Below are 19,257 nucleotides of genomic sequence, written 5' to 3' on the forward strand. Positions count from 1 at the left end.
GGTGTAGCTACACCTGGACCAGATGTGCATAAGGGTACTCGGAAAGTCCAACGTATTTTCATCAGCAGCTGAGCCTAAATTTGCAAAATTTAGAATTTCCATCAGGTTCTGTCTTATTAGCTCATGTAGACGACCTTATGGTGGCCAGCCCCTCAGAGGAGGCATGCGAAACAGACACGGTTGCACTATTAACATTTCTGGCTAACAGCGGTCACAAAGCCAGCTTGTCTAAATTGCAATTTGTTCAGACAAAAGTAACATACCTGGGATATGTGATCACAGCAGAGGGCAAATCCCTCTCTCCCAAACGAATTGCAGGATCCCTAATTATTCAGAGCGAGAGGCACCCCTCTCAGCTACAGTCCATGGCAAAAAATTGACAGCTCATGGCAAAATTACATGGACCCCAGAAGCAGAAAAGGCCTTTGTAGATTTGAAAAGTGCACTCATAAATGCTCCAACACTTGGCTTACCAAATCCAAATAAGCCATTTGTATAGTTCATCGATCAAAAGGGTGGATATGCCACTTCTGTCCTCTGCCAGAAACATGGAGATAAACTCAGACCTGTTGCTTATTTCTCTACAAAGCTGGATCCAGAAGCAACAACAACCCTCCCTGCCTTAGAGCTGTAGCAGCTGCAGAGAAGGCAGTGATAGCCTCTAGAGATTTAGTAGGCTATTCTGAGCTCATACTTATGGTACCACACGCTATAGCTCACATTTTGCACACACAAGATGCTGTCTGCGCAGATAACACACCACATTGTTGGAAATGCCTAATGTCACTGTCAAACGATGTTCTACTCTAAATCCTGCTTCTCTCCTCCGAACACAGAAAGATGGCGATGACTCAGAAAACTTTCATGACTGTGTGCAGATTCTGGAGGAAGAGTGTTCACCAAGGGTTGATCTGTCAGACACACCTCTCCCAAACGCTGACCTCGAGTTGTTTGTAGATGGTTCTGCATCAAGAGACAAAACAGGCGTCAACCAAACATTTTGCTGTTGTCACTCTACATGCAATTGTAGCATCAGGCAAATTACCATCTCATTTTTCAGCACAAGCTGCAGAGCTAGTAACGCTCAACAAAGCATGCAAACACGCTGAGGGCAAAATAGTGAACATCCACACACACTCTCATTATGCGTTTGGGGTGGTTCATGACTTTGGCGCCCTTTGGCGACACAGAGGTCTCCTCACCTCCTCTGGAAAACCTGTAGCTAATCACCACCTTGTTTCTGATCTTTTGGGTGCTATAATGTTGCCAGCAACAGTATCTGTGATGAAATGTGATGCTCACACTAATAACTCTGATCCTGTGTCTGTAGGAAATGCTGCTGCAGATGCAGCAGCAAAGGCTGCTGCTGTGAAAAGTGACATGTTTCACATCCTCTTTTCCTCCTCACAGCCTGACGTTAACCCATGTGCTGATCTCCCTACCATCCAACAACTGGCTACCGCCGCAGAGAAGGCGCAATGGTCAAAAGCTGGAGCCACATTTTCTAACAAAATTTGGTTCGGGCCTGATTTAAAACCATGTTGCCACATGCCCTCTTTCCATTCTATGCTAAACTAGCACATGGAAAGGACCATGTGGGCAAAGGGGGAATGAGTATAGCCATAAATGCTAACTGGTATACCAGAGGGTTTTCAACTTTTGCCTCTGATTACTGTAAAAGGTGTGTCACATGTGCAGCACACAATGCTGCGGGAGCTCCTAAGGTTATGCAGCACAGTCATGCTCTTCCCCAAGGCCCTTTTCAATACTGGATGATGGATTTCATAGAACTCTCACCATGTGAAGGAAAGAAATATTGTTTGGTGTTGGTCGACATGTTCAGCAAATGGGTTGAAGTTTGTCCTTCCTCCAAAAAGGATGATTAACTTTGGATATCATTAATTTTTGTACCTTTTGCTGTTGCTCAGAGATGCCTATGTCTTCATTTTGTTATGAGATGTTTTCCCTAACGTGACTGATGACGTGGTATCTTAAATCTTGACTTGATATCAATGATGTTTAATTACCTGTGAGTTGTATAACCTTTAGCAGCATATGTTACTTTGATTACTATTGTCACTCTTTCACTAATGTTTATCACAACATTTAAAATGTTATTGCCAGTCACGACCAAAAATCTTTTATTTTTCTCTACTACTTAAGTGATCAGGTATGATCAAAAGAGGGGAGATGTAGAGGAAAAAATATCATTTAGTAAATAACCTTTGTATGAACTGTGATTTACTGTATTATACTGTTCTGTACACAGCATGACCAACTTTATTTCCTGTTGAACTGTACCCGACCTGATTACTATAAATGAATCAAATGAGGCATGACATGATGATAGGTTGAAGTATAGTCCAGCCTACACATGTCATGCTGACCTGCACTGGATGAATACAGTAAACACCTGTGTAATGTAAGGTTGGAACATAGCGTGCTCTGGTTGAAATACAGCCAGGCCCGAAAATCTAAACTTTTATCCATTTTTGGTCTAAGACGGAAGCGGGCCTTTGCGGCCTTTATCTAATTGGTAGCGAGGTACTCAGCATCGATTCCTCGGCAGACGCTGACTGTCACTTTGTTGGTGCCGATGCTTCTGCACAGAAGCTGAATAAATATACAAAGACAAATTTCTCTTTGTTTGGTTTTCCTTTATTTTCGGTCAAACTTCCACCACACAATCTCTTAGCCACTTCCCACATAATGATAGCAGTAATGAAATGACTGTTCAGTACTGTTCCTCCTTTGTGGATGGACATCAGTCAAAGTGAACGTTGGGCCATTTCCATGTTAGCAGATTGGAACCCTGAAACACAAATGAAAGATTAGTATTATTATTATTATTATGCTCAGAATTTCAATATATAAAGTGCTATATCGAGCCCAATCACTGGAGATGTCAGAAATGTCATTTAAGACTATCAGAGGCACGTAATTAAAGAGGAAAGTAAAACTTGCATTGTTATGAAAATATTGTTCCTCACTATTATTTTTTCTTCTCCAGATGAAGAATCCACTGATGCCGACCACCAACAGAAGCAGTACTACAGCAGATTTGATTAATAAAATACCAACTTGGGAAAGAAAACCTGGAAGTGAAACAACAGAACATTTACACTTGCATTGTTTGAATCTCAACAAGCCATGCTGTCTGGTTCTGAGGGTGGATATTGTTCTCTGTGTGAACTTTAAAGGATAGGTTCAGATTACATACAGATACATTACAGATATTATACTAGGTCCAAACTACAAACCACAGTCTGATTACTATTGAGATTTTTACATACAATACACTTACAAATTATTACAATTAACATGTGTATTGCATTTGAATCACAATTTATATGATATACAAAAAACAAACTGCTTGTTGTTCTTCAGTGCCACTGCAATTACAGAGTTACAGCTGACTGCATTATTAAAGGACCATTGTTAGATGCACAGTATGTGAGGGAGAACTGCTTGTAATAGAAGGTTTAAGACAGCTATCTGATCAATCCTAGGTTAGGGATTACAATTTAAAGATCAAGGCTGATATAATCAACCTCTGTAGTTATTATCCAGGTCTTTTTTTAATGGACAACATAACTGATACCAGTCTTACCCCATGGAGAACTGCTTGTAATAGAAGGTTTAAGACAGCTAGACAAGACAAAGTGCTAAGCTTAGAACAGGTCGGATAGATGAGAGGAAGTAACACAGCAGTGTAGCACAAGACAAGAGGAAGTAAGACCATTGCTTAGCACAGCTGTGTGGCACTAACAACAGAATAAGGAGACGTTTTACAGCTACTGTTGGGTCAAAGAAGTGTGCAGAAATGCAATTGCTCCTATTATCGTATGGAAAGAACATGTAACTAGTGTAGCTGTAAGTATAAAGTAAGATTGTATGATCTTGTCCAGGCAGTCCAGAGGAATCCAGATAACCAGGAAGAGTAGGCAGAATTCTTAACACACCCATAAAAAAGATGGCCCAGTGCAATGCATAGTGCACCAAAGGAAACCACAGTTTCTGTTTAAACCAGAGTGAGAACACATCACAACAGTTTACCACAGTGACAGTAGAGAAAGTGAATTCTATGGGAATTAAAAAATGTCAATGTTACTGACAAACCTGAAGAAATGAAGACGGTCACATCAGGTCAACAAAAGTTAAATGCATGTGCAGCATATCGAGTAAAATAAACTAAATGTGGATTCCCACCGTCAATACTTCTGATCCCAGTCTTGCCCCAGTTGGTCCTGATCTCTGCTTTGTCCAGTTTGGTGACGATGTCGTTCTTCTCACCAAAGAGCTGAAACACACAGTCGTACCTCCTCCAGTCTTCAGGTGTGACTGATGAATGAAGGTTCAGGTCAACACTCATCTGGAAGGATCCATCGTGGTTGAGGAGGATCTCTCCGTGGTTCACGTCCTCATGAATCTCCTCTCCATCTTTCCTCCAGATGAGTGTGGCACTGTCAGGGTAGAAACCTGTAGCGTGGCAGCTGACTGGAGAGGAGGGAGTCTTCTGGAGGAGAGACACTGAGGGAAGGTCTGGAGAGTAAACAGAGAGACAGTTTATAGACAGTATTTAGACTGTATTAACTTATATTAACATTAGAATTCCTGTAATGTATTTTAAAGGTTTTAGTAACAAACACACAATATATACAGGCATGCAACACTATACATCGATCAGCCATAATGAGAATAATAGTTAATAGCCATCACAACTTGGCCTTTGTCAAAGTCGCTCAAATCCTCACGCTGTCCATTTTTCCTGCTTCTAACACATCAACTTTAAGGACAAAATATTATATCCATATATGCCTAAAATATCCCACCCACTGACAGGAGCCATGATAACCAGATAATCAGTGGCATTCTCTTCACCTGTCAGTGCTCTATTGTTATGAAGTGTAATTGAGAAAAAGCGGGAAGGACAGAGGAGAAAAAGACAGATGAAGAGAGGTCAGATCGATTACAAAGGGAGGAATGGGGGGACAGTGAGTGTGAGACAGACAGAGAGAAAGAGAAAATAGAGGTCAAGACATAGAGAGGTGAGAGAGAATGAGAGAAAGAGCAATGTGTGTAAAGTGAGACAGAGTGAGTCTCTGTATGTTGGTGATATTTATTGTGATGTTACTGTTGGTTAGAAACTGAAGAGAAAGATGAAGATTGTTGTGTCCATTAAACTACATCAGGTCATGTGATTCTACCTGTTCTCAGCAGAGAGCTCCTCCCATAGTCCACATACTTCTTCAACCAGTCAATGCACTCCCGGATGAGGTAGTTCTTATAAAGTGCTATCTCAGCTTTATTATTATCCCACTTGTGTTTGGTGATGACAGCCTGTGGAACTGGAGCAGTCCATGTCTCTGTCTTCAGGTCAAAAGCTATGAAGTCTTCTCCATCATAACCCCACTGATCATAACCATTAACCTCTCCAGTGTCATCATCCCACTCACAGCCGTACATCCTCTGGGCAACGTGGACACCTGAGAGAGACAGACAGAAACAGTATTAAACCAGAGTGAGATCACAGCACAGTCTTCTATCATCAGTTGATATCACATCTTTACCACAGAGACACACTGATCCACAGACACCAACACAGAGGATCTACACCTCCTGCTGTTATTGGCTCGATGGAAGACACTCACAGACAATCATCATCTGGACTTCATAGTTGAATCTACGTGAATAAAACACATGAAGAACTCAATGAAATAAACAAACCTCCAGTTTGGTTGAAGCGCTGCTTCGCAGTTTCAATATTGGCTTTGAAGGCCTGCTGTTTACCCAGACAGGCCTGAGTCTCCCTCTCCCAGTACTGAGGATCCTCTGCTGTGACTCTGCTCATCCAGTCCTGTTTGGGTTCTGCTCTCCTGGTGTTACTGTCATAGTGAACTGTCTGAAATTCATCAACCAACCCAACAGTAACAAACTCTGGGAAGTTTGGGACTCCAGAAGACGCAGTGAAGATATACTTCAGAGAGTGTTTCACTGTAAGAAAACATTAATGTAACATTTCACTTTTATAAATCACGTGCAGGACATTTATTGTCCTGCACACAGAATCGAAAAGAACTACAGTACATTCAAAACATCCTAATAATCTCTGTTGTGCAGTAAATAAACGCTATATATATATATATATATATATATATATATATATATACTTAGTTCCTGCAGTCGTGTGTCTGACCTTCATTGACAGAAAGAACGTTTGTAAAAACAGTCGTCCTTCTTTCTGGTGCTGATATCTCGATGTGAAGTGAAACTACAGTTTAGTTTCCAGTTAGTGTTAGTCATTATCGTATTAGTTTGACTGACTCACTTGCTGCTGCGCCTTGTAGACTGATTCCCAGGAGAGCCAGAAACATCAGGGTCTTCATGCTGAATTCAGACATTTTGATAAATGTCTTTAATGTGTATTCATACTGATAAAGAGTCACTGTGGTTCCAGTTCGAGCACCAAGGTTTAAGTGAAACAGAGTAGTTGGTACTGTAGCAGTGGTCTGCAGGAAGGCGGTGCCGGATGATCTATACTACCGGTGCATGTCATTATAAATTATATGGTACCAATGTCCACTGAACAATTTATAAACCTTACAGTATCCATGTAAATTGTTTAACATATTAATGTTAATTACAGTTGTTGATTTTAATCATTTAATATTCCTTTTAACACTAAAATCTAGTGTAAAATAAAAAAGCACTTCTTTGTGTGATGCTCCAACACTTTGAGATGAAATGATCCTGTAAATTATTTTAATCACACACACAATATCACAGCGCATTATACTGCGTCTCACTATGTAGGTCTATGTGCTACTCCGCCACACACAAACAGAACCACAGCTGAGGTTGAAACTGAAAGTAAAATGATCTTATTTTAGCCTGTGTGGGCAGACATGTAGGCAGGGCTTTATTCTGGTGTTTCAACTTCATATGAAAGGAGAATTAAATCTTCTGCTGCTCAGATTGTGTACAATGTTTTGTAGGTTAATGTGATGTAATGTGCAGAAATGTGTTATTCTCTGGGAGGTCAGAGGTCACTGTCAGCTACAGATCAGACACTCTGCAGTTTGTGTGGATGCAGCAGGGTCTTATTGCTGTTTCAGAGCTCCCTCCAGTGATGTGGAGCAGTACAGTTTCTCTGGACTGTTATTATCTGTTATTTAAACACTTTTGTGTTCAATCACACCATCTGGTTATTAAATGAGACGGAGGAGAACATATTGTATCCTTATTGGAGTCCATATGTAATAAGGTATTTTATTTATGTGTTAGTATGTTTCAGTTCAGGTCTACTCACTGGTCTTGGCACAGAATAGAGGACAACTATCAGAACAGACAGTATGATCAAACACACAATAGTTTATGTAAAGGTTGAGGTGCAAGTCAAACTAATTTCCAAGGGATAGTTTATCGCTATGTTAACATTATTACATTTAAAAGTTACTCTGCAGTTAAAGCAAAAGGCTGAAATAAAATGTTCCCTTATCTGAAGATGCAATGTGACAAAAGCAGCTTGATCACATTTGAGCTGATCTTAAGTTGAACTTCAGTTTTAAGTGAGCCACGTGTTCAGTTTTGAATGAATGGATAGATGTCATGAGCTATCAGCTGAGAGATCTGATGGGCAGAGAAAGTGACTTCTTGTATTTCTTTTGCCATTATGTGATATTCAGATATAATCTCTCTGGGCAGATCACAGTCAGACAGGTAGCAACAAATAGGAAGACAAGAGCTGAGTGTGTGACACTTTTCTTCATCACTATTTGGACACATGCACTGAGTGACAACTGTGTGTTTATATTATTTTGATGTAGTTGTTTTCACCAACTTTGGTGAATTGAAATATAAGGACACAGAACTAATGGTTAAACTAATGATTTATTGGCATATTTGTAACATATCTGCAAATATGATCACACTAGAGCTCCATATACTACACTATAAACTTACTCAGATTACATAGAAATAAGTTAAACAACCCTAACTATCACAGTTCAAGATAGAATGTGACTCATTCTAGTAACATACATAATAATCACCCCTTCATCCTTCCTCCATCATCATCTCATTTAATACACTCACTTAAATTCTGAAGGTGTGAAAACTCCTGACAACAGATTTTCTTCAGCAAATTCATTTCTGGTTCAGTTTTCAAGCTTATGTTGCTCTCTAGTGGAAGGTTACAGAAACACACATCTGGTCGGTGTGTAATGATGAATGAGTGATTCTATTTATGTGACACAGAGTACATAAGGTCATGTGATTCTACCTGTTCTCTGCAGTGTTTTTCTAATAGTCCACATACTCAATTTCAGAAATGTACTAAAACCTTCTTCTTTTGTCTTTACGTTGTTTTTGTCATTTTCCTCATTATGTCGGTCATGTGTGATATGCAGCGGTTTTGATGCAAAAAAATAATAATAATCCATAATTCACCTGAAATGCATTAAAATTAAAGTAACAACTGTTTTTAAATTTTAAGCCATATGAAGTACAGATCTTTGGTTCAAATGTAAGGGGGGAATACTCAAGTAAAGTGCAGATACATGAAAACACTACTTAAGCACATTGATCAAGTATTTGTATTTCATTACTTTGCACCACTGGATATTGGTCATATTACAATGTTTAAGTACTAAACATGTAAATTACCTCCAGTTTGGTTGAACTGAATCAAACTGTCAATAGTGGAATTGAAGAAACGTTGATTAACACGACACTCGTCAGTGTACCAGTCCCTGTGTCCTGGATCATCTTCCATTAGTCTCTTCATCCAGTCCTGTTTGGGTTCAGCTCTCTTGATGTTGCTGTCGTAGTGAACAACCTCAACTCCATCAACCATCACAGCACCAATGAACTCTGGGAAGTTTGTCACTCCAGAAACTCCAATGAAGAAGAACTTCAGGGAGTGTTCCTCTGTAGGGGAAATAGGGTTTCAGCTTTCGAAATACACTTTTTATATTCTTTTTGTATGATTATCTAAAATGAAGAATACACATTCATTTATGAGTTTGGTAATATTTATTCAAGGCTCATCATTTGGAGTTTGAAATAATTATTTACCCAAAGTAAATGAGTAAATATATTATTTACTTTGAATCGGGTGCTCATTTATTAAGTGTGAAAACTGTAGCAGCAAAGGTATTTTCTGTCTCTGCACTTCCTTTGCGTGCAGATTGATTGCTTCTGAAAAGGACAGTTCCCTGTGAGCGGTTTTCTGTTCCCACGCACCCCAACACATCAGCAGTGAATAGTGCTTTTACTGAACTGATTTCATTTACTGTGAACTTTAAATAAATAAATAATACAATAAGATATATATTTAATGTATAACATTATGCAAGAATGGAAAGCATTGTATGACATATTATATAGACTACTTTAGTTTTACATTTATAGAATTGAGTTTTAAGTGTAAAATCTTCAAAACTCTGTATTCTGATTATAAGATTATAAGTAAATACCACATATAAATGTAAATAGTAACACACACAAAGTTTATCTCAACTCAACTTTATTCATATATCACCTTTCATACAAACATTCAGCTTCATGTAGCAAATTAAAACATCAATGCAGTAAAAACACTAAAATATAAAACATCAAATAAATGTCTGTGTAAAAATCAACACCAGGGAGACAAATTATATAAAAAACTAAGATTAATACTTAAAAACTAAGGCTATAACATTACTCCAAAGTAAAAGCCAGATTAAAAAGATTGAACATTAAACGTTTTTAATTTCCTTTTAAAGATACAGAGAAAGCAGTGGAGGAACTTTAAACTCAATTCTAACAGATACAGGCAGCCGGTGTCTTCAGCAGAGGAGTCATCCATTTTCCTGGTTCTAGTTTAGACTTGAGTCGCAGGGTTCTGAACTTGCTGTAGCTTTCTGATGGACTTTTTAGGGAATTAATCTACACGACTGGTAATAAAAGCGTCAGTGAGTATTTCAGCATCTTTCAGACTTAAAAAAGATCGGACTTTTTCAATATTTCTAAAATGAAACAAGGCTGTTTTATTTACCGTTTGAAAATTAGAATTAAATTTTAAATCAGAATCTAAAATCACAACCAAATTAATAATGTTAGTTTTAATCTGTCGGTAAGGTCACTGAGCATTGAGTGTAGTTTTTCTCTCCCTGCTTTAATTTTATTTTAATTAATTTATATATTTTTTTATTTACACCAAAAATCTAATTCAGTTTTAAACTTGTCGTATTTGAGTGGATGCAGAATTCTGATATCACAAAACCTAAAAAAAATCTACTTTCATGTTTCATATCATTAGAGGTAATTTTTGTGAACAGACTCTTAAACTACAAACCTAAAGAGACAGAAAGAATAATCCTATAAAACAGAAATTCCAGGCGCCAGGTTAGCTCAGTGGGTGGAGCTGGTGACCCATGTACAGAGGCTGAGTCCTTGCTGCAGCGGCCCAGCGTTTGAATCCGACCTGCGGCCCTTTGCTACGTGTCATCCCCTCTCTCTGCCCCCCCTTTCCTGTCTATCTTAAGCTGTCTCTATCATAAAGGCAATAAAAAGCCCCAAAAAATCAAATACTTTAAAACAGAAAAAAGAGGTTTTACAATGAACGGCAAAACAATATTAAACTGCTTTAACTGGAGGTGTTAGGTTCACTGTTTTGTTGTCCCACATGACGTCACTGTGTGCAGGGTGGTGTGTTTGCTCGTGATGTTTCTGGATTCAGTTTCTCAGAGAGCTCAGAGCTGTTTTCAGGAGCTGCAAGGTCAGAAACACACTGTTAGTCCTCTTCTCCTGCACTGAACTACCACAGCTCACAATGTAAAGAACGTGTCAGAGACAATAGAATAAAAACAAGTTCTACCTACAACGTGGACGGCAAATGGCTGAAATAAGAAGAAAAGATAAATAATTGAATTTGTCACAAATGCCAGAAGATCTTTTGTTTTGCCCTCTGAATCGCATTCTCTCATATAAACTGAGAAATAAATCCCCTTTTCCTCTCTGTTTAGATTATGTGTATTATTCTGTAGATTTATATTCTACTCTGAGCCTTACTCTGCTACTGTTGGCTACTTCAGATTTTGGTGCACTATGAAATGTTCCTTAAGTTTTTAAGTCTGCAGAGCATCAACTCATTTCAATTGGGGCACTCACCTTTCTTCTTTTCGTAAACAATAAATCCAATAGCACCAATGAGGACGACAGCAAGAACAACCACTCTAGCAGTAATCTTTATGGTGATGTAAATGGGATCCTCTGCTCAGCAAAAAACAACACAAATAAACAAAAATCACAATGTGTGGAGAGGAAGCAGGTTAGAAAAGATCCATCCATCTGTTCATCAAGGTTACAAGGTTTGTGCAAATATTGCATTTTATGTTTCATTCAAGAGGCTGTGTGAGCAGAAATATGCACTAGTTCAGTGGCACCATGTCAGTTAAGTTAACTCAGAGATTGAACTGAGGGGCTGCATGATGAGCTACTATAAGATAAATGAGGTTGTTTTTGAAGAGTGAATCATGCAAAGTTACAACAGTGGAGTCTCAGATCCAAGAATACAGAGCTCAAATAGAGCATAATAGTCCCCTTTAAATCTGTGTCCTAACCTTTGTCAATTCTTATTTCAGTCTTACCCCAGTTTGTCCTGATCTCTGCTTTGTCCAGTTTGGTGACGATGTCGTTCTTCCCACCATAGAGCTGAAACACACAGTCGTACCTCCTCCAGTCTTCAGGTGGGACTGATGAATGAAGGTCCAGGTCAACACTCATCTGGAAGGATCCATCATGGTTGGGGAGGATCTCTCCGTGTTCCACGTCCTCATGAAGCTCCTCTCCATCTTTCCTCCAGAAGAGTATGGCACTGTCAGGGTAGAAACCTGTAGCGTGGCAGCTGACTGGAGAGGAGGAAGTCTTCTGGAGGAAAGACACTGAGGGAAGCTCTGGAGAGTAAAGACAGATAGAGTTTATAGACAGTATTTAATTCAATTCAATTTTATTTGTATAGCGCCAATTCATAACAGAAGTTATCTCAGGACACTTCAAATAGAGCAGGTCTAGACCGAACTCTTTAAAACATTAATTACAGAGACCCAACAGTACCACCATGAGCAAGCACTTGCCGACAAGGGCAAGGAAAAACTGCCTGTTAAAAGGCAGAAACCTAGGACAGATCCTCCGGCTCTAGGTGGGTTGTCGTCTGTCTCGACCAGTTGGGGGAGAGAGAGAGAGAGAGAGAGAGAGAGAGAGAGAGAGAGAGAGAGAGAGAGAGAGAGCGAGAGACAGACTGACATACAGGTGCACAGCAACAACACTATTGGCAATGGCCGTCAAGCAGGACCATGGCAGGAGGCTCCACCAGGATCCATGAGAACCTGCGAGACGAGAAAGCACAAGAACTCCGGGGAAGAAGTGAAGTTAGTAACATGCAGTAATGGGACATGAATGAGTGCAGAAAGAGAGAGGAAGGGAGGAGCTCAGTGCACCATGGGAAATCCCCCGATAGTCTAGGCCTATAGCAGCATAACTAAGGGATGGTTCAGGACTCACCTGATCCAGCCCTAACTATAAGCTTTATCAAAGAGGAACGTCTTAAGCCTACTCTTGAATGTGGAGAGGGTGTCTGCCTCCCGAACCACAACTGGAAGCTGGTTCCACAGGAGAGGAGCTTGGTGACTGAAGGCTCTGGCTCCTGTTCTACTTTTAGAGACTATAGGAACCACAAGTAGCCCAGCATTCAGAGAACGTAGTGTTCTAGCTGGGTAATAACTTATATTAACATTATAATTCCTCTTTGATGTAATGTCGTTTAAAGGTTTTAGTAACAAACACACAATATATACAGGCATGCAACACTATACACCGATCAGCCATAATGAGAATAATAGTCTAGCCATCACAATTTGGCCTTTGTCAAAGTCGCTCAAATCTTCACGCTGTCCATTTTTCCTGCTTCTAACACATCAACTTTAAGGACAAAATATTATATCCCTATATGCCTAAAATATCCCACCCACTGACAGGAGCCATGATAACCAGATAATCAGTGGCATTCACTTCACCTGTCAGTGCTCTATTGTTATGAAGTGTAATTGAGAAAAAGCGTGAAGGAGAGAGGGGGAAAAGACAGATGAAGAGAGGTAAAGTGATACAGAGGGATGAAGAGGGGTGAGAGAGAATGAGAGAAAAAGAAATGTGTGTAAAGTGAGACAGAGTGAGTCTGTATGTTGGTGATATTTATTGTGATGTTACTGTTGGTTAGAAACTGAAGAGAAAGATGAAGATTGTTGTGTCCATTAAACTACATCAGGTCATGTGATTCTACCTGTTCTCAGCAGAGAGCTCCTCCCATAGTCCACATACTTCTTCAACCAGTCAATGCACTCCTGGGTGAGGTAGTTTTTTGTCTGCGCTATCTGAGCTCTGTCATTATCCCACTTGTGTTTGGTAATGACAGCCTGTGGCACTGGAGCGATGTATGTCCCTGTCTTCAGGTCAAATGCTATGAAGTCTTCTCCATCATAACCATACTGATCATAACCATTAACCTCTCCAGTGTCATCATCCCACTCACAGCCGTACATCAGCTGGACAATGTGGACACCTGAGAGAGAGACAGACAGAAACAGTATTAAACCAGAGTGAGATCACAGCACAGTCTTCTATCATCAGTTGATATCACATCTTTACCACAGAGACACACTGATCCACAGACACCAACACAGAGGATCTACACCTCCTGCTGTTATTGGCTCGATGGAAGACACTCACAGACAATCATCATCTGGACTTCATAGTTGAATCTACGTGAATAAAACACACCTCACATGAAGAACTCAATGAAATAAACAAACCTCCAGTTTGGTTGAAGCGCTGCTTCCCAGTTTCAATGTTGGTTTTGAAGGTCCGCTGAGCTCTCACAGAGACCTCAGTCTCCCTCTCCCAGTACTGAGGATCATCTGCTGTGACTCTGCTCATCCAGTCCTGTTTGGGTTCTGCTCTCCTGGTGTTACTGTCATAGTGAAACATCTGAACATCATCAACCAGCCCAACAGACACAAACTCTGGGAAGTTTGGGACTCCAGAAGACGCAGTGTAGAAATACTTCAGAGAGTGTTTCACTGTAAGAAAACATTAATGTAACATTTCAGTTTTATAAATCACTGAACAATGTTATTGTCCTGCAGACAGAATCAAAGAGAACTACAGTACATTCAAAACATCCTAATAATCTCTGTTGTGCAGTCAGTTAACACAGAAATACATTTATAGATGAAGATTTTGCTCCAGAAACTATTTCCTTTATATTTCTGATGAATCTGTCTTAAAAATGTTATTTATTCTGAAATAAAATGTCAAACAGGTCAAATATTTGGTGCATGGGCGCCAGCTCTACCAGGTGAGCTGTCCGGGCAGCCATGCACTAAATGTTGTATCAAGGATGAGTGCTTGCTGCAGCGGCCCTGGGTTCGAATCTGATCTGTAGCCCTTTACTGCATGTCATCCCCTCTCTCTCTCCACCCTTTCCTGTCACAATGGATTAAAGGCAATAAAAGTTTATTTTATATATATATGAAATAATAATAATAATTAAGTTTAGTTAAGTTAAGTTTTGTTAAGAGAGTAAATCAATTCCCTGTCAATATATCAAATGCCAAAATATTGCTAAAAATATTTCTAGACGATGGTTATAGAAATAAAATCTGATATTTAGGTCAGGTATTTTTTTTTATGTATAGAAATTGAACAGTAACATTTCATTTTTTTTGTGACCTTTTGTGGCATTTTTGAACTTTTTCCAGTTACTTATTGACATGTACACAGATACAGGAACTAAACATCACAGGCCATCAACTGACTCACCTGCTGCTGCGCCTTGTAGACTGATTCCCAGGAGAGCCAGAAACATCAGGGTCTTCATGCTGAATTCAGACATTTTGATAAACGTCTTTAATGTGTATTCATACTGATAAAGAGTCACTGTGGTTCCAGTTCGAGCACCAAGGTTTAAGTGACACAGAGAAGTACTGCGGATGTGGTCTGCAGGAAGGCGGGACCGGATGATCTATACTACTGGTGCATATCATTATGAATTATATGGTACCAATGTACACAGAACAATTTCTAAACCTTACAGTATCCATGTAAATTGTTTAACATATTAATGTTTATTACTGTTGTTGATTTTAATAATTTATTATTCCTTTAAATCTTCTCATTAATGTACGGATCAGTCACACAACGTCACAGTGCATTATACTGCGTCTCACTATGTAGGCATACATGCTACTCCACCACACACAAACAGAACCACAGCTGAGGTTGAAAGTGTGGGTGAGAGGATGGTGGGAGGGGGACATGTAGGTGTGATACCATGTACTTGTACAATGTTGTGTAGGTTAATGAGATGTAACGTTCAGAAATGTATTATTCTCTGGGAGGTCCATTCAATTAAATTCAATTAAATTCAATTTTCTTTGTATAGCGCCAATTCATAACAGAAGTTATCTCAGGACACTTTCCAAATAGAGACCCAACAGTACCCACCATGAGCAAGCACTTGGTGTCACTGTCAGCTACAGATCAGACACTCTGCAGTTTGTGTGGATGCAGCAGTGTCTTATTGCTGTTTCAGAGCTCCCTCCAATGACGTGGAGCAGTACAGTTTCTCAGTGTGGACTGTTATTATCTGTTATTTAAACACATCTGTGTGCAACAGACCATCTGGTTCTTAAATGAGATGGAGGGGAACATATTGTATCCCTTTCAGAGTCCATATATAATAAGGTATTTTATTTATGTGTTTGTATGTTTCAGTTCAGGTCTACTCACTGGTCTTTGCACAGAATAGAGGACTACTATCAGAACAGACAATATGATCAAACACACAATAGTTTATGTAAAGGTTGAGGTGCAAGTCAAACATTATCATAAGTTGTTACCAGATTAAGTTAATAGTGCTTTACCCCATAAAACTAATGGGTAAACTAATGATTTATTGGCATATTTGTTACATATCTGCAAATATAATCACAGTAGAGCTCCATATACTACACTATAAACTTACTCAGAATAAGTTAAGATTTTCTTCAGCAAATTCATTTCATTTTCCTTTTCAAGCTTATGTTGCTCTCTAGTGGAAGGTTACAGAAACACACATCATTTATTAAGTGTGAAAACTGTAGGAGCAAAGGTATTTTCTTCCTCTGCACTTTCTCTTTTGCATGCAGATTGATTGCTTGTGCAAAGGACAGTTTCCTGTGACCTGTGGTGAGCGGTTTTCTGTTCCCACGCACCCCAACACATCAGCAGTGAATAGTGCTTTTACTAAAGTGATTTCATTTACTGTGAACTTTAGTTAACATTTCAAACAGTTCCCATGCACCCAAAACCAAACTGTATATAAATAATACAATAAGATATATATAATGTATAACATTATGCAAGAATGGAAAGCATTGTATGACATATTATATAGGCTACTTTAGTTATTTTTTATAGAAATGAGTGTTGAGTGTATAAGTATATAGCCTATATTGTATATTTTATTGTCTATCTTGTATATTTTATTGTCTATCTTTTTAGCATTAGTAAATGTCTTATCTTCTTGTGTTATCTATTGTGCCTGTGCACTTTATCTGTTTCACCGTGGCAGAGTGAGAAACGTCCTCTCGATTCCTTTGTATGTCTGGTGCATGTGAAGAAATTGACATTAAAGCTGACTTTGACTTTGACTTTTGACCTACAGATGAACTTCAGAGAGTCAAGAGCTGTTCAGTGGTGACAGACTTGAGAAATGAAAGGTTACAGACAGTTCATCAGTGATAACAGACACACAGTAGGAAGCATCCTAACCACAAAGGCAGGACAATCAGAGGGTAGGTGTCCCCAGAAACTGAAGGAATCTACTGACTTTAAAGGGCAGTTAAGTCTGTTTAATTTATTAGTATTCCGTACTTTAATTTGGCACAAATTCATATATATGTGTTTGTATTTGTTGTTTTCACAATATGAAACACAGAATGTGCAGACTCCCCTCTATAGATAGGCCACTTGGTTCATTCCACACGAACAGAGCCTGCACCCCCAGTTAAGTTAACAATGTATTTACCAATGCATAAAAATATGTACGAAAAAAGTATTTCCTTACTTTATGGCTCAACTACGTACTTGTAGTTAGGCTGCTGTCTTATGATTTAAAACTTACAATTAACTTCCCTTTGCTTAACAGACGCACTTTATAGTCCTGATGTTGGAAATGGTACAGTGGTGTGGAAGTAAAAGGTGAGTGCACTTTTTATTTCATTTATTAAAAATGATTTTAAAAAACGGAGCAGTCAAGCTTCACTATACAGAGAAATCAGCTTTTAAAAACACCTTATCAGCAGAATAAGATTACTCTCAATATACTCAATGTGTTATAAATACTGTATATTAAGACAGTCATAATATAGACAAATACTACAACATTTCCTGTTTCACCAAACCTGTCTGGTTAAAAAGCTACAAAACACAACGTCTCCAGTTTCGACAAAGATCACTGATGGTCAACCACTCATCTAGAAGTTTGCATCGGTGTCTTCGGCTCCTCTTGTTGCACGTAAATACTGAGGGATGCACTAGAGAGAAAGAGAGAGAGAGAAACAGATGTGTGTATGTATGTGTTGTTTCATATTAATTGTAATGCCCTTCATTGTTGTTGCTGTACATTAAGGACAGAGGACAGATTTGCTATTAACCAAAATTCTGCTAGGGGCCCTCCTACCTGAACCATAAAATCATGCAAACTATTTGCCATAGCCACACAGTCACAGCTGATATCCCAGCGGTCCCACTACAATTCTCCCTCTTTTAAAACAGTTTGCGCCATCTGTCGGGCTAAGAATTAATAGATCTATATCTAGAGGTATAAACACACAATATTTATTCAAATTGAATATATTTTACTTTACTATCTAGCATTTAACGCCAGGTTCCCTTCAATGTGGGCATATAAAAAGGAGAGAAGCACAGGTAGTTGGGATTGGCTGGAGGAGTTCCTTGTAAAGGAAACAAATAAATCAATCTCATTATCATCGCTGTGGTATCATCCTGTTCCACCTACAAAGCTAGATAATGTTATCGTTTATTAAACTCCTGTGACATTATTGAAAAAGTTCATGGACATTACTAGAAAAGTTTTAGCTTCCTGTCCAATAAGCTGTAGAGAACCCACTGTCAAACAACGGCTGGCAGCATCACAATAATAAAGAAATTACCACCCAGTTCACAAAGCATATTTCCAGTTTGGGTGGGTTTCCTTAAGCACAGAGGAGATATTACATAATATACTATATAGACTATATTTCCAATAGTATCTCATTTCATCATTTTCTGTAACTTGCCATCATTGAGGAATTCATGAAAGGACACAAAAACAAGATGCTCAGTGCATATTATCACTAAAGATGGAAAATGCATTTTCAGATAACATTATAACAGAATTGTATTATGACATTTTTGGTGGAGTGAGACTCACATCACTGGGGATCGATCCTTGTATATTCCTTCTCCTGATCAAGAAAACAATGATGCAGACCAGGATCAGTACTGTGACAACACCTCCAATGACGGGACCAAAGGGAAATGCTGGAGAAGGATCCATCCTATGTGATTCTGAAAGAGTTTGATAACAGCTCAGTTCTGTTTATACTCTAAACACAATTGTAGCCCTGCTCAGGAAGAGATACCATAGTATAGTTTGACATTTTGGGAAATAAGCTCATAGAGTTAAATGATAATATTGATACCACTCTTATATGTTAAATATTAGACTAAAGCCAGCAGCTTAACTTAGCCCAAGGAGTGTAGACAGGGAAACAGTTAGCTCTGTCCGAAGGTAGCAACATGTACCTACCAGCATCTTTAAATGTGTAACTAATGAACACGTCATTTAATCTCTGCAAAAACTGATGTAAAAATGACAGCTTGTGGTCTTACGGTGAGTTATGTGTGAGACTATTACTAAGCAGTGGCTTCTTCACAGGTTGCCTCACAGTGACAATGAGACTCTGATAGTCACTGTACAAAAAAGACTTCTTCAGTATAAAAAATAATCCAGTGATAGCTGACCCTACAACTCTACAGTGCAGTCTGAAACTGCTCAAAGTCATTCAGCATGAATTGGCTTTTAACAAGTCTTCTCCATCTTACTTTTGGTGCACACGGATCAGTCTGAGCCCCAATGAAAGACCATCAAAATCATGTCACACAACACGACTC

At 39.0% G+C, this 19,257-nt stretch overlaps 2 protein-coding genes across 6 annotated transcripts in view; both read right to left on the reverse strand.

Annotated features, from left to right (window-relative positions):
• Positions 1 to 19,257, reverse strand: part of LOC127360854 (H-2 class I histocompatibility antigen, Q9 alpha chain) — a 63,668-nt gene that overhangs the window by 40,130 nt on the left and 4,281 nt on the right. Inside the window, exons 1-6 of one of the 4 annotated variants that reach the window (XM_051395270.1) lie at positions 6,329 to 6,458; positions 5,728 to 5,994; positions 5,208 to 5,486; positions 4,210 to 4,542; positions 2,965 to 3,095; positions 2,637 to 2,812 (exon numbers count right to left, since the gene is read on the reverse strand). In XM_051395270.1, coding sequence (XP_051251230.1) covers positions 2,765 to 2,812; positions 2,965 to 3,095; positions 4,210 to 4,542; positions 5,208 to 5,486; positions 5,728 to 5,994; positions 6,329 to 6,401 — 1,131 coding nt within the window. In that variant the 5' untranslated portion in view covers positions 6,402 to 6,458 and the 3' untranslated portion in view covers positions 2,637 to 2,764. Of the gene's footprint in view, positions 1 to 2,636; positions 2,813 to 2,964; positions 3,096 to 4,209; positions 4,543 to 5,207; positions 5,487 to 5,727; positions 5,995 to 6,328; positions 6,459 to 13,321; positions 13,601 to 17,462; positions 17,616 to 18,514; positions 18,652 to 19,257 lie in introns of those variants that run through there. The other 3 variants (XM_051395271.1, XM_051395272.1, XM_051395276.1) reach the window with 3 other exon arrangements.
• Positions 1 to 19,257, reverse strand: part of LOC127360861 (major histocompatibility complex class I-related gene protein-like) — a 52,951-nt gene that overhangs the window by 9,879 nt on the left and 23,815 nt on the right. For both annotated transcript variants that reach the window (XM_051395286.1, XM_051395285.1), the window contains one exon: positions 11,607 to 11,716. In XM_051395286.1, coding sequence (XP_051251246.1) covers positions 11,607 to 11,716 — 110 coding nt within the window. The remainder of the gene's footprint in view (positions 1 to 11,606; positions 11,717 to 19,257) is intronic.

Source organism: Dicentrarchus labrax, unplaced genomic scaffold (genome assembly GCF_905237075.1).
Source record: "Dicentrarchus labrax unplaced genomic scaffold, dlabrax2021, whole genome shotgun sequence".
Classification (NCBI taxonomy): Eukaryota; Metazoa; Chordata; class Actinopteri; family Moronidae; genus Dicentrarchus; species Dicentrarchus labrax.